General features: G+C 46.8%; 1 protein-coding gene across 1 annotated transcript; it reads left to right on the plus strand.

The window, feature by feature from the left end:
- Nucleotides 1–3,197: 3,197 nt before the first annotated feature.
- LOC114590612 (melanin-concentrating hormone receptor 1-like) lies at nucleotides 3,198–14,620 on the plus strand. The gene is made up of 2 exons (XM_028716871.2): nucleotides 3,198–3,647; nucleotides 10,768–14,620. Exons 1-2 carry the CDS (start codon nucleotides 3,575–3,577, stop codon nucleotides 11,808–11,810), a joined length of 1,116 nt encoding a protein of 371 aa, XP_028572704.1. The 5' UTR covers nucleotides 3,198–3,574; the 3' UTR covers nucleotides 11,811–14,620.
- The last annotated feature ends 1,417 nt before the right edge of the window (nucleotides 14,621–16,037 follow it).

Consider the following 16,037-nt stretch of genomic DNA (forward strand, 5'->3'; position numbering starts at 1 on the left):
CACACAAGGTGCTTAAGAACATCAACAATAAGGCCCTAATAAAAACAGCCAAATGCTTGATTTATTTATTACACTTATATACCATGTTTATCTTCCAAGGAGCTCAAGGAGGTGTGTGTGCATGGTTCTTCTCCCCATTTTATCCACACAACAACCCTGTGAGGTAGGTTAGGCTCAGAGAGGGTGACAGGCCCAAGTGAGCTTCTTGGCTGAGTGAGGGTTCAAACCCTGCTCTCCCAGGTCCAACCCTCTAACCATTACACCACGCTGGTGTATATCACTAAATTAATGAACCCGAGGTGCCACCGTATACACAGAACCTTCCAGAGTAACAGAAGAAGATTAAGTTTTTGCTGTGAGGGGTTTATAATCTAAAACTCTTAAGTGAAGGAGGCAGTAAAGGGGTGAGAAGAGAAAGGCAAGGTATAAAAGGGGAGGATGTGAGAAGCTGCATTATGCAGTTGAGGGCCTTGTACAGTACTTGATTTATGGTGGGTGAGTGAAGTGAGAGGGGTCTAACAAACAAAGGCTGCTGTGGGGATCCTCTGCCCCTCCAGACATTGCTGAACAATAACTCCCATCAGCCCCAGCAAGCATGGCCAATGGCAAAGGATGATGGGATTGGTAGTTCAGCAACATCTGGCAAAGGTTCCCCACACCTAAGCTAAAGGCTTCACAGAAAAAGTGGGTTTTGAGGAAGAAATGGAAAAGATGAGAGGCATTGCACAGGCTACTTTTTTTTTTTAAATGTGGTCTTTATTAATTTTCATACATATTATGACATTATAATGTCATACTGAGCCAATGTCAATGCCCCTTGGCTCTAGGTGGATGTGCCAAGTATCAGAGAATGTGGTCAGGGAGCCAGTTAAGGGAGCAAGAAAGCCCTGAGCACCGGAGAGCTCCAAGAGGGAAGGTGGCAAGCACAGTTATAAATCAGAAGATCTGCATCCAGTGAGGTGGCAAAGGAAGAGGCAGTGGCCTTAGAACAGTATGATAAATTATACAGGATGACATCCCTGCGAAATGAGAAGCACTTATCTACCTCCATGCCAGATGACTGAAAACTGCCCAGTGTAAACCATTCTAGAAAATGGAGGAAATTCATGGGGCTGCCAGTCCTTGTCCCAGGCTGCATCATGAAGGAAAGGATTCTAAAAGAGGTGGACAAAATTTGCCATGCTGAAAAGCAGACAGTTCGGCAACAGCTGATGGAATAGATTCCTCACCAGCCTGTCAAAATTCATGAAAGCATCAACCAATATGGTGTATCTGGTGTTTTTGCATTTTGACAAAAGCTTTTCTCAAAGCTTTTTGAGAAAAATGTGCAAAATGTGTGGGGTTTGTGTTTTTTTTAAGGGAAGCATTTGCCTGAGCCAGAGAGCCATGGATGCTACTCCTAGAATCTAGAAAGGGTTTGCATAAAACCCTGCCTTACTGAGCAGGATCTAACCCCCATTTAGCAGCTGATGAATGGGGGTTAAATCCTGCTGCCTTGGCTGCACATGAACAGGTGTGCGCAGCCCATGTTGGAAATAACCCTTTTCTCACCCATCAGCAGACACCACAAGTGACATCAGTTGATAAGCAGGGGGCTGTGGTTTGGGGGAAATGGCCTCATGGCCAAAATAGTCCCCCTATTGGGGAATGATTGAACCGTGGACCCAAACTTCCCCATCTTTGGCCTATATAATGGCCACAATGCACCATGTCTGTGCGTGCCTACCACTGAGTTCCATTGCGCTTACCCCCAGGTAAGCACATATAGGCTTACAGCCTCACTGTGCTCAAGCCCATTGTACAGTGGGAAACATCCTTAGCATTTGAAGCCTTGTGGCAGAGAAAAAGGAGGCCATTCATGCTTTTAAAAAATATTCAGCACACTTGAAATATTCCCAACACTTCATCCTCATAGTTTCAGTAGCAGCACCCCTGTAAGGTGGGCCCGCCTCATTCTCCCATATTGCAGATGAGGGTGTTGGGGCTGAGCTAGAATAGCCACTTGCCCAAAGCCAGCCCAATATGTTTGGTGACCAGGTGAGATTTGAAGGCGACACTCCCTCTCAGGCCTTAGGCTGCCTGCTCACCCATACTCATCGCCATGAGGGACGATGGTTGGCATTTGTCTATCTCCAGAGACAACAGGAGAGTTAGGGGTAAAGTCAAACGGGTGGAGAGTTACAGCGCCTGCTGCGGCTGTAGAAACCCATAGGGGAGAGAGATGTTTTATTGCAGCTAAGGCAGATGAAGGCTTTCGGCTTAGCTGTTACAGAAACACCATGGGCAGCTGATCTGTCAGAAGCGTCTTGGAAAGGCGGACCCTGCTATAGGTGAGCGCTGATGATGGGATCCTTAAGAGAAGCTCCTTGGGAAAGCAAGCCTATGGAGACCCAACCGGAAGGGGAGCCCTTTTGGACATCTACGGGGGAGGTAACCTGAAGATCCACTTGGACCTCCCCGAGTCCAGCTTCTGCCTTTTCCATTACTACTCCAGCTCCATCTGGTAAGCAGGCTGAGACCCTATCTGTCTGCGGACTGCCTCGCCAGAGTGGTGCATGCTCTGGTTATCTCCCGCTTGGACTACTGCAATGCACTCCACGTGGGACTACCTTTGAAGGTGACCTGGAAACTACAATTAATCCAGAATGCGGCAGCTAGACTGGTGACTGGGAGCGGCCGCCGAGACCACATAACACCGGTCTTGAAAGACCTACATTGGCTCCCAGTACGTTTCTGAGCACAATTCAAAGTGTTGGTGCTGACCTTTAAAGCCCTAAACAGCCTTGGTCCAGTATCCCTGAAGGAGCGTCTCCACCCCCATCATTCTACCCAGACACTGAGGTCCAGCACCGAGGGCCTTCTGGCGGTTCCCTCACTGCAAGAAGCCAAGTTACAGGGAACCAGGCCAAGGGCCTTCTCGGTAGTGGTGCCCTCCCTGTGGAACGCCCTCACACCAGATGTTGATGTCAGTCATCAGATGGAGGGAGGCAGCATCGCTAGACCAGGTACCTTGGAAAGCGCTTAAGGATCCTCCCTCCCTCCCCCCCCCTCTCTCTCTCTCTCTCTCTCTGTGTGTGTGTGTGTGTGTGTGTGTGTGTGTGCGCGCGCGCGCGCGCGCCAATCTGGCTTCTTCCCCGCCGGCTGCAGCCTGCGATTCAGCCTTTGCGGAGGCAGCTAGATGCCGCCCCCAACATACACACGCACACACGTGCGCCCGCCTCCTAAACGCAGGCTCCGGCTTGACTTCTTAAAACGCAGGCTCCGCTCCGATCGGCAGGCGCGCAGACCGTCTCCGGCTCTGCAAGCATCCAGACAAGTCGCCCGCAGATTCCTCTGCGATCGGAAGATCGGCTCGTCGATTTCCACCCCCCCCCCAACTTCTCCCAAGTTACTTCGCCCCCCAAAAGCGAGCTCGCTCTGCAGAAGGAAGTGGCCAGGCGCCCAGGTGGCTCCGCTGAGCCGTGGCTCAAAGTGGTCAGAGGGCGATGTTGGAGGCTTGAAAAAACACCAGCAAACACCAGCAAAGCCCATCAAGGAAGCGGGCAGGTGTTGGGTTGTCCTCTTGGGGGAAGAAATGGCCGTAGAGAACTGCTCCGGAGCCTCCTTCCCAATGAATTCTTCTGACTTCCCCGCCAGGAACAGATCAAGTAAGTCAAGGATGGTGGAGGTTTCAAGCTGGATAACTTTTCTTGAGAAAGGTTTTCCCCCCCTTCTTGTTGCAGGGACAGGTAGCAGAAACCAAATTGGTTCTCTTGCCTGTTCAAAACCTGTCCAAATCCAGCATCTCGCTGCTCTCCGGTCCTTTCCCATTTAGTGTCTCGGTAATGATGGGTGAGCGCTTTTTTTTTTTTTTAAGGCAAAACAGATAAATAAAAATGGAAGCGAGTCACTGTCAAAGCTTGCCTTACAGAATGGATCGTGGGGTTTAGAGCCTCACTTTGAGGAATGATGTCTGTGCTGCCTGAGCCGCCCACTCCTTGCCTCGCTTCACCCTTACAGTACTTTAGAAAGTGCAACAGGTTGGGGAAATGGCTTCGCTTCAGCACCAGAGGCGGCGGACAACTCCCTCGGTGTGCTTCTTGGTCTTTCCTTCCCGAGGGCGCAGTATTTGCCCCTACAGAAGTGCCTCAACGGGTGGTGGTGGTGGAGGAGATAATCCAGATGTGGTTGAACCACAACTCCCATCACTATTGGCCATGCTGAGGAGAGTTGTACTTTAGCAACATCTGGGGGTGGCAGAGGTTAGCTGCCCCTGATGTTGGCAACATTCCCTTTTCTAAGTTAATGGGAAATGGCTGCACAGCATAGGCTGGGGCCGAAGGGATGTTTAATCCAACAACATGTGGAGGGCACCACATAGGCTACCCCTGGTGTGAATGGAATAAAGTGGGAGGGGAGCATGGACTGCCACCTCTTTTTACGGCTTCGGAGGGTTTGTGTCTCCGCTGAACACATGGAGAGCAATAACAGCTCCTTGCAGACTAACAGGAAACAGCCTTAATGAAAAGCATTCATGTCCTGGATTACTCCCTTCAAACAACCCCCAAACCTTTCCGCTGTAGACGCCATCCTCTATGTTTCATATTAAGAAAAAATTAGCAAGGTTTTCAGCATAATAATAAAGGCTCCTAATCCATTTACCGGCTTGCTTTCAATAGGTTCTTTTAAGATGCAGCAGGTAATGCTTCTGAGGTCATTCAACTGAAAGTAATTTGTTTTGACTGTACAACACAGACCATTCATTTATTGCTCACAAAAGAAATCTCAAGCATACTGACTGATCCAGATATGCGCATAAACTACCTGCAACAAAACAGCAAACCCATAAGCCCTTTCACTTTGTGGAGGAGCTCACATTAAAATGAATTTTTAAAATGTTTTTTTTTAAAATGAGTGGTTTAGGAATTGAATGACTCACACATATTAATCTCAATAATGCTTTAAGATGTTCATGATGTTTTAAAAACCCATGCAGTTTTCTACTCCTGCTGCTGCTAACTCTGCTGCTGACAAGAAACACTCAAGGCACCAGTGACTTATCTTATCTGTAGTGGGGATTGAATATTGTGTCTGATTTAAAGATAGGTAAGCTGAGTGCAAAAGGTTGCAATCTGACATATATTTACTAGGGGGTAAGGTTGTGTTCACCAGGAAACAAGTCCCATTGAAACCACCATACTAACTTCTGAGCTTGCTTAAGATTGGCTGTTAAGTCCTACTTTCACTTGACTTCTGAGTAAACATCCTTAGCTTCATGCTACAGATTATGTATGGTACTTGATAGCAATAACAGGGTAAAATGGTGTGTGTGGATTTGGCAGGAGAAGAGATTAGCAGTGGTGTGCACACTTTAGACCAGGGCACCACTTGGACTGCCTAAGCAAGCCTGCTGGTATTCGGATATTGAAGATGATACTGTCTTGTTGCCATAGTTGAAGTAAAATTCAATGGTCAATTGGCTTGACTTGTGGTAGAGTGTTGGCAAAAGTGGGAATCTTTCCTTCACGGGCAGCAAAATGCCTTAGGCTAGCCTTGGAGCTGGAAGAGAAACCATGTATGCCATGTTGAATTCAATTAAAAATTAGGGCTGGCACTTGAGGAAAAAGAAAGAAATCTTAGGCTCTGTTCACACTCCTGGTTGCTGTGCACTCATTGCATTTCCAGCACTGGGTTTCTAATCCGTGTTCAAACTGCATTATCCAAAATGCACATGTAACCTGGACTTCATTATAAGATGCTAGTCTGATGCCCGGTTTCGCAAAGCAGCTTCTCACTGATTGGAGTAAAGACATTCCTGCCCCATCAATGGAAGTGACTGAGTGTGGCAGAAGAATGGCCGAATTCAGGGGCGTAGTGCTGTCGGACCTCTGACCCCCAAGTGTGCCTCATCCCATGCATGAGGTGGTGGGTGGGAGTGGGGTGCAGAGTGTAAAGAACACCCTCTGTGCTCACACAGGGGACTCGTGCACCGGGTGCATGCACGGGGCACGTGGTTCATGCCCCCCAAGATTCTGCGTCCAGGGCCACACACACACACCCTGGCCACCCAAGCTATGGTACTGGTCAAGCTTCATATACAGACACACCAGTGGAGGATGGTGGTCCTCAGGACTGGTGGGGCAGAAGGAAGGGAGGTCAACAGGAGATGGAGCCAGAACCAGTGATTTGTTGTTGTTGTTTAGTCGTTTAGTCGTGTCCGACTCTTCGTGACCCCATGGACCAGAGCACGCCAGGCACTCCTGTCTTCCACCGCCTCCCGCAGTTTGGTCAGGCTCATGTCTGTAGCTTCGAGAACACTATCCAACCATCTCATCCTCTGTCGTCCCCTTCTCCTTGTGCCCTCCATCTTTCCCAACATCAGGGTCTTTTCCAGGGAGTCTTCTCTTCTCATGAGGTGGCCAAAGTATCGGAGCCTCAACTTCACGATCTGTCCTTCCAGTGAGCACTCAGGTCTGATTTCCTTAAGAATGGATGCGTTTGATCTTCTTGCAGTCCATGGGACTCTCAAGAGTCTCCTCCAGCACCATAATTCAAAAGCATCAATTCTTCGGCGATCAGCCTTCTTTATGGTCCAGCTCTCACTTCCAGTGAATAGGCAGTGAATAGGCACTTCCAGTGATAGGCAGAGCCAAATGATTCCACTGTTGTCCATATTCATCTCCCTCTTGAGTCATACCAAGGCAATACTGGGACTAAGGACGACAAGGCTGAAAGCTGGGGCTGCTCCCTAGCCTGGTTGTCCTAAGGCAGGCAGGTGGGGGCTGGCTGAAGACACACTGATCTTGGTGGGGCAGTGCCCCCCTTGTCCTAATGCCTTCACTGCTACTCGGGAGAAGCCCCCTAACCACAACATTTCTTTTCATATGCTATATATTTTAATTCATGCTTAAACTGTGTTACACACGTTAAGGAAAACTTCCCCAAAATATGATCTCTACAAAAGCAGATTTATACCCAAACAAATAACAATGCACTGTTCCTACCAAGACCTGGTAAACAGTGGAAACGTTATCCATGAAACTGATGTCAGAGGTCCGTTTCTCCTTTGTATGGTTTCTATATTTTCTTACACCATGTGGCTGCTGTTTCCTCTGCTGTCTCTTGACTCTGTGCCCAGCTCCACCAGCCTTGAGCTAAACACTCTCTCTGCACGCCAGATGGCACTGTGGGAAGATGAGGTGACTAGCTACAGTGACTATGTACCTTGCCTTGTGTCATCTGATGAGAGTCACGGGTGCAAAACCTAAGATCCTCTCTGTGTCTTTAGCATCAAGCTGTCACACATGAGCAGTGCAGAAGTTTGGTAGCTTGTTCCCTGGAAGGGTTCCTGTGCCTTCAAGAAGTGCTTCACAGTCAGAAAGTTAGCAGTTGTTGAAACCAGAGGCCTCTGGAAAACCCACAAGACGACATGAGGGCAACAGCCCTCTTCTACTGTTCCCTACAAACCAAGATTCAGAGGTATAATGTCTCTGATTCATCTTAAAACAGATTTCTCACATCCAAAGCTCTGTAATGTAGAAGAGTGAATTTCAGTTGATCCAGGTTTTCTCAAGAGAAGTAGCACATGTATGATTCTACGAACTGCATCTCACATTTGTGGGTTTCTTTTCCTTTATTGCACTGGAAGCAAGATAAGGCTCCCTTACAGAAGCGCCTGTCCCAATGAGCAGGTCAAGGAGGTTTAAAGCGTTCTTGGAGCATGAATTCCTATTGTGTAATTTTAAATAGGTGGCCCCCAGACAGTCGTCTTCTTTTTTGGCAAGGATGGGTATAAGAATGTCTATTTCACAAAGCTCGCGCAATGCTTAGAAAAGAAAACCTCAAGACCTCAGAAGAACTTGTCTGGCCTTGAGCATTGAGTGCCTTGAATTGGGGAAGGAGGACAGTATTTGCTGCTCAGTGTCTGCAAAATATCTCCAGCTAGACCTGCTTTGCGAAATCCAGGCTCTTCAGCCAGAAAGATCTTAAATGAACGGCTGAGGTTTGAACATCTCTCTGCTTCCTTAGTCTCCATTTCGAGGGCTTCCAGACTGGGACCAAATATTGCACAGTTTGTGCTGTGTTCCTGAAGTTGTTCAGGTTTCCAGCTGATGAACTGTTCCCAATAATCTCTGGTATTCATGGAAAACAAAGTAGGGGAGCCACAGAACTATGCTGTCACCCAGTAGGTGAGAAGGTGATTGAATATGGGTGGGTCGAGTACAAAAAGGTGGCTGTGAATTAATCCCTCCTGACTTCAGGCAATAAGAAAGCTAGGAAACAGTGTTGGGTATGACTGGAGAGTTAATCATACCATCAAACTGCAGTAATGAGCCCTGGGGCACTTCCCCTGGATTAATAACTAGCTGGGAAAGAGTGACTGCAGTTCACGCACAACTGAAATGAGGCCCCATTAAGTCTGAGAAGGCAATTAAGCCTCCTCGAAATGAACTGTGCCAATGTTTGTCTTTTGTTTATGCCTTGAATTTGACAAGGGAGGGAAATGCCTACAAGGGGAAGTGGGGGTGTACTGTTTCATTTTGGATGGATGACTCATCATATAAACATCTGGATAGCTAGAAATCTCCATTCAAAAATTAATACCTGTCCATCACTCAGATACACTCTGTCTGGTCCCCTTCGTCTTAAAACCAAGAAGTGATAAAACACAGAGCTCTTTCCCCCCCTTTTTTCCTTTTGCAGAGTGTCTTAATCTTTAGCAAACGCTCAGGTTTTCCTGCTTTGACACAAGGCAGGGGGGGGCAACAGGCTATTAGAATTGCCAACTTCCTCTCTCTCTCCAGCTTCTGCGACTTTGACAACGGGTGCGACTGGAAGAATTTCAGCAGGCAATGCTTTCCCCATCACTGCATCTCCATGCTGGGGAAAGCTTAACCTAATCAAATTTCTGTTTATCATGAAACTGCTAAAAACACAGGAACCCTGTTAGGGTGGAAAAGTGGGCAACTACTTTCTATGAAATGTTTAGGAAGAGAAACACTGTATCTGTAAATTCCATGCTGTGTGGTATCTAAAGAAGGAAAGGTCCACACAATGAGGCAAAGTCCCTGGCAGTGAAGTCACCTAAGCACTATTATACCCATTGCAGGCTAGATTCTGCTCCCTTGACAACAGTTATTTGCATAAAATTTGCTGCTTGAGCATATTCTTCTACGCCAGGGATGGGGAAACCTGTGACTCTCCTGATATTGTTGGATCCCCAGCTTCCATCAGCAACCATGGCCATTCTTATTATCTTATCTTATCTTATCTTAGTACCTTATCTTATCTTAGCATCTTATCTTAGCATCTTATCTTAGCATCTTATCTAATCTTATCTTATCATCTTATTGTTGCACCTATAACTCACCTTCTTCTCGAAAGAGCTCAGAGTAGCATACATGGCTCCCCCACCCTCATTTAATCCCCACAACAACCCTGTGAGGTAGGTTAGGCTGAGAGGAAGTGACTGGTTCATGAGTGAGTGGGGATTCCAACCCTGATCTCCCAGGTCCTAGCACAACACTCTGACCATTACACCACACTGGCCAATGGATTGGGATGATGGGAGTTGTAGTCCAGCAACATCTGGAAGGCAGCAGGTTCCCCATCACTGTCCATTCCCTATCCCATCGGTGCTCACCACAGCTTCCATTTTCAGTGAATGACCAGATCATGTGGAAAGGATGGCAGAGTTGTAGCCCACTAGTAGAGCATCTGAGGTCCCGGGTCCAATCCCTGACATCTCTAGGTATGGCTGGAAGGGACCCTTGTCCGAAATCCTGGAGAGCTGCTGCCCATCAGTTTAGAGTAGACAACACTGAGCAAGATAGGCCAATGGTCTGACTTGGTGTCAGAGAGTTCCCTGTGTTCCTGCTCCTTCCATAGCTGTGTAGAGCTGTATTTTCATGACAGATTTGGTGGAGGAGAGGGAGGTAAGAGATCGTAAACTGCACTAATTGCAATTGCCTCTTCACAACTAGTAATGCTATAGGAGTGCTTCCTCCTTTGCATCCAGCCACCTGAGTCATGAATGGAGCTGAGGCGATTTGGAAACATTAGGTGCCAAAGCCCTGCCGTCCTTGACAGTGCAGATACTGAGCAGCGATATTTTTAGAAGTCATGTGGAATTAATAAACTAGCTTCACATCATGTAACAATAATCTGAAGAGACTATTGCCCTCACATCCTACTTGCGGACTTCCCAAAAGGTATCTGGTTGTGGGAAACAAGATGGCGGACTAGATTAACTTGTAGTCTGATGAAGTGGGTCTGCTCTTCTGTTCTGACACGTGTAGCTTAGGTCTTAAATGTATGGAGCTCACAAATTGGCCCTTCCTGTTAGGAAACAGAAGCCTGGCTCTCCAAACAAATATCGCCTCAGAGGGCTACAAAGTGCAAGGACACTCACTATTCTTTTTATATATATATATTTTTTATTAATTTCAACATACCAATTATTATACATTCCACAGAACTTCACATCTTATACAGTCTTTTTGGACTTCCATCAGCACCTCTGATGATCCACCATTTTTATCATTTCTTCTGCATTTCTTAAATTCCTATTGCCTTTAATTATCTTAACTCACATTCCACCTCTTTAACCATTTTTGCAATAATTCAAATAATTTACCTCACAAAACTTCTTGCAAACCTACAAACGTAATCTGGTCATCACAATTACTTTTCAAATAGTCCGTAAAATTACACCAGTCTTCTGTGAATCTCTGGTAGGACATTCACTATTCTCTCTCTTTCTCTCTTTCTCTGGCTTGTTTTTGGCAGTGGTGGAAAGGCCGACTCCCTACACCAATGTGATCATGCCGAGTTTGTTCGGCATCATTTGCTTCCTCGGCATCGTCGGGAACCTCATTGTGATCTACACCATTATCAAGAAGAAGAAGCTGAGGTGCAAACAGACAGTGCCCGACATCTTCATCTTCAACCTCTCCATTGTGGACCTGCTTTTCCTGCTGGGCATGCCTTTCCTCATCCACCAACTCCTTGGCAACGGGGCCTGGTATTTTGGAGCTCCTTTATGCACCATCATCACTGCTCTGGACACCAACAGCCAGATCACCAGCACCAATATCCTGACAGTCATGACCTTGGACCGTTACCTGGCCACCGTCTATCCTCTGAAGTCCACTTACGTCCGGACGCCATGTGTGGCAGCCTTAGTGATTGGCCTGGTGTGGCTCCTCTCTCTCCTGACTATCATCCCAGTGTGGATGTACGCGGGGCTGATGCCTTTGGAGGATGGGAGTGCCCGCTGTGCCCTTTTGCTTCCCAACCCGGAGACTGATATTTACTGGTTCACCATCTACCAGTTCATGCTGGCTTTTGCCATCCCACTGTTCATCATCTGCGTGGTCTACTTTAAGATCCTCCAGCATATGGCTACCACTGTGGTGCCCTTGCCCCAGAGGAGCCTCCGGGTACGTACCAAGAAGGTCACCCGAATGGCAGTTGCCATCTGCTCTGCCTTCTTCATTTGCTGGGCGCCCTTCTACATCCTTCAGCTGGTGCATCTCGGCATAGACACCCCTTCCGTGGCCTTCTTCTATGCCTACAACTTTGCCATCAGCTTGGGCTATGCCAACAGTTGCCTCAATCCCTTCCTCTACATTGCCCTGAGCGAGACCTTCAAGCGCCAATTCATGGTGGCCATTCGTCCGGCCAAGGAGCAGTTCCGGGTCAACAACAACAACAACAGCACAACAGAAGCCAGCGTGTGCCTGAAGCTTGCCCCAGAATCCACCCAGCAGACTCAGTTTCTGGAGGACTTTTCTCCGCACTCCTTGCCTGTGACGGTTGCCGTTCACTGAGGACTCCGTTAGTCCTGCAGCTACGAGACTACGAAAAGCTTTTCCTTCACAATGCTGCAAGGGATGGTGGGCAGGTGGACTGATTGGGGCCGGTACTGTCATTAGGCAAGCTGAGGAGGTGATGGAGGCTTTCCGTGTAGGTGACTTTCCTCTGATACTTGGTGAGAGATTGCCAGTAACTGCAAAGTATGCAAAAGCAACCACCCCAGTTTGCAAGAAACCTAGGGATGAATCAGAAGAAGGCATGATGATGAAGCCAAAATGATCAGTTGAACAGCAAATGGACAAGGGTATGCAAATAGTATGAAAGCACAACAACTTCCTGCCTTCAATGGAGCTGAGTAACTTCTGTCTAACGCAGGATAACCAGCATAAAAAAATACACTGGCCATAACCAATTATTAAGCAAAGAGTCAAGCAAGTGGAGATTCATTTTCTGTGTCCATGGCAGTATGAACCACAAACAAATAATGTCCCATCTCCTGCATTGTAACACCTCGTACAATGCCTATTGTCTGGAAAAGTGCCAAGAAAGACTTGGGTGGACATAAGGAAGGATCACAGCTTGCCCAAGGATGGAGTAAGGAAAGGCATTAAGGGCCTGTCAGTAATTCCTGGCGTCACTCACTGAAGCAGGCGAATGGCAGCAGGCTTCAACTTCAGAGTCTTCTTAGGAGTCATTCAGTCATGTGACCACTGGAGGCTGCTCCTGAATCTCAACAGTGGTGGGGATGCAGTTATGGGGAAATCTCAGCCTCTTGGTTTCTCCCTTTGACACAGCTGCTGCAGAGCTTCTGACCACAAAAAGTGGGGCAATCCTGCTCTTTGCTGCATATACCAATAAAGGAGTGTTGCCACTTCTGTGTAGAAGGGATGAATAACTTGCCAGCATTAGGGCTGTTGTACCTTGAACAGTCAAAAGATACAAGACCCCAAATGCTTCAACAGATGCCATTTGTTTTGTCACAGTCCTGAACGACTTTGAAGAATTGTTCCTGGCAAAATTCCCTCATTGTCTTTGTAACTATTATGCTGTCGCTACATCGTCCCAACCCAAACCATCACCTGTGGTTCTGTGATGAGTAGAAAGACGATGAAACTCAGCTAAGCTCTTTTTCTTTCCTTTGCAAAGGTTTAACAGCTTCTTGAAGTCAAGCTGGGGTCTACTGAATAAAAATAACAACAAACCCTCAGCATTTGGCGTGCATAAAAGTGCTTACAGAGAAAGGGGTCTTTGGGGGAGGTGGACTCAGAAAGAATGATTGCATGCATCTGACCAACATTGCCAGTTTTTCAACCAGCATCTGGAGCTGTGTGTTTTGAAAGAGCTTGAGATTGTTCAGAAATTGGCAGGTGAAGTTTTTCACAGTGTGGAGGAGCTCATTTTATAAGGTGCTAGTGGCTGCAGGTCAAGTAGCCATTAAAACTACAGAAACAGCAGCCGGTTGGGAAAAGTGGCAATCCCATGCCCAAGATCCACAAGCTACAAGGATGCTGGAGACAACTAGTCCAATTGGAAGATCAATCCTAACCGTATCTATAGGTGCAAACCAGGGAGCCAGAGGTGGGTGCCCCTTTTCCCAGTGCTCCCCATCATTCATCGTTTTATTCCCTTTCAATTAAATCGTGCAGTCAGCAGTGAAGAAAAAGCTACTGCTTGCTAGCAACTTCAAAGAGGGTTTTGGGAACTATTTAATTGCCTTTCCTCGACTTTTCTCAAACCTCAGGTGGCTAGATGCAGCTCTGATAAGTCGCATCACACTGAACCAGACAGTTTATCGTTAAGGCTCAATCCAGGACTCATTAGCAGCTCTGGCAAAGCTTGTGTGGAGCCAGTGTGGTGTAGTGGTTAAGAGCGGTAGTCTTGTACTCTGGGGAACCGGGTTCGATTCCCCGCTCCTCCACATGCAGCTGCTTGGTGACCTTGGGCTAGTCACACTTCTCTGAAGTCTCTCAGCCCCACTCACCTCACAGAGTGTTTGTTGTGGGGAAGGAAGGGAAAAGGAGATTGTTAGCCACTTTGAGACTCCTTAGGGTAGTGATAAAGCAGGATATCAAATCCAAACTCTTCTTCTTCTTGTCTGGATGGTTTCTGCAGCGGTGGAGCATATGCCTGCGCTGGCCAGTGCGGGGACGATCCTGAGGGGGGTGGGGCACAGAGGGTGCCCTCCCACGCGCCACATTTCAGGGTAGGAGAGGGGCAGGGAAGCTGCTGCTCACTCGCCTCTACTCTCTGCAGCCGGGTCAGACATTACCCAGCAACAGAGCTCCTGCAGTCAGGTTTGCCTCACCATGGCTGAGGAGGGCTGCTCTCTGCTGCTGGGTCAGAAGAGCTGCCGCCGCCGGATGCGAGGTGTGCCGCCCACTTGCCTGCCATTTTGTCACACACACCCCTCAGTCATGACACCCGGGGCAGGCCGCACCCCCCTTCCTACGCCTCTGGGTTTGTGCTACAGTCTTTTCCCCCTGCCTGATCAGAAATGAGGGAATAAATGAGATGATGAATGCAGGAAAAATACAGTGCAGTTATGTAAATATAAATTGTTAAGTGTCGTTTGCTGATGTAACATGCTGAAAATGGGAGCTTACATGAGCAACGTTATGTTTTGAGCATGTATTTGAAGAATAAAGGAATTCAGAAATTCTGCTTTGTTCAAAAATCCCAATTCTTTTTCGGAACCACCCTGTTTAGGGAAGCTTTAAATGTTTGATGCATTACTGTATTTAAATATTTTGTTGGAAGCCACCCAGAGTGGCTGGGGAAGCCCAGCCAGATGGGCGGGGTATAAATAATAAAACATCATCATCATCATCATCATCATCATCATCATCATTATTATTATTATTCCCAATATATATTGAGGGGTTTATACACTGTCCTTCAATAAAATTGCCAAAGCAGCTTACAAAACACATACATTTACTGCACAGTGCAAGATAACAGAATTTATACAACCTTCCATAAAGGAATCACTACTCACTATTTTAGTGTGTGTTCTTGCATTACAAAAGGTATAAAAAACACACACACAAATATAAAACACGCAAAAATAAATAAATACTAAAACAATAAAAGAACATGGAACAGCATCAAGCAACAATAAACCAAGTTGTGATAAAACACAACTGAGGTAAAAGGCCTGAGAAAATTATAAAAGGCCTTTGCATGGTGTCAAAATGGCATCAGGGGAGATGGCAGGTATGCCTCCCTGGGCAGACCATTCCACAACCAGGGTGCCACCACTGACAAGACGCTTCCCTCAGTCGCTCTTTACTGAACCAGAGTTCTTGCAACCATACAAACATTACCAACAGCAGCAACAACAACAACAAAATCAAAAAAGAAAGAAAGGAAAACCCTGAAGTATGCAGACAGAACTGAGGGGAAACAGATTGCTTTTCAAAAATTGCGAATGCTGCCACACATTAATTAAAGGTGCATCCTGTGGTGTTAGCGACATCTCAACTCAGTGCCTACGAGGCATTTTCACTTAATGAAGAAAGCACAGAAGAGACAACATAAGCAGTGGATTACACTGCTCCACTGCTGTGAAGGAATCCCATGAGAGAGATTCAGAAGTCTAAAGCAGCTTGTTAAACAACGATCTGAGGATGCAGGGATGGATTTGTTGTACTGGAACATTAATGTCATCTCCTCATGTCCCCAGGCACACACCTGCAGCAGCCACAGCAACCGAGCATGGCCAGAGACTGGTTGGGAACCAGTTGTATCCCTCACTTGATTAAAAGTGGGGTTCAACTATATTCTGCTGTTAAGCCTTTACTGAAGCTTGCTGTCCTAGTGATCATCGGTTTGCAGCTTTGTTGATGAGATTGCCAATAGGTCTGGGCCTGGGTATACAACAGAGTTTGTTTGTTTGTTTGTTTGTTTAAGATCAAGCCCTCCTTGGAGAAAGCAATTCTCAGTTCTTACAGAATTGTGCTACGTGTGAAAAATTGCCTCAGAAATAAAGTAAAAGCAAACCAGTACCGAAAGCTGCATTACACTTCGATTTTTGACAATGCAACCCAAGACACAGTTTTCCAGGAAATAAGAAAAATGCATATCGATCATTTAAAATAGAAAAGAAGTTTGGTACATTGGGTACTACCTAAGTACTTCCCAACCCATAGCCTGGTTATTTTATAATTAATTGATTAATTTGCAACATTTCAGGCTCACAAAAGCCACCCCTCCCCCCCAAAAAACTAGCTCAGAAAGCATGA

The sequence above is a fragment of the Podarcis muralis genome, chromosome 2 (genome assembly GCF_964188315.1).
Source record: "Podarcis muralis chromosome 2, rPodMur119.hap1.1, whole genome shotgun sequence".
Lineage (NCBI taxonomy): Eukaryota > Metazoa > Chordata > Lepidosauria > Squamata > Lacertidae > Podarcis > Podarcis muralis.

Coding starts and splice junctions, on each gene's coding strand:
- LOC114590612 (XM_028716871.2), top strand. CDS start 3,575: ATGGCCGTAGAGAACTGCTCCGGAGCCTCCTTCCCAATGAATTCTTCT. Junction 3,648..10,767: donor CCCCGCCAGGAACAGATCAA/GTAAGTCAAGGA, acceptor TGTTTTTGGCAG/TGGTGGAAAGGCCGACTCCC.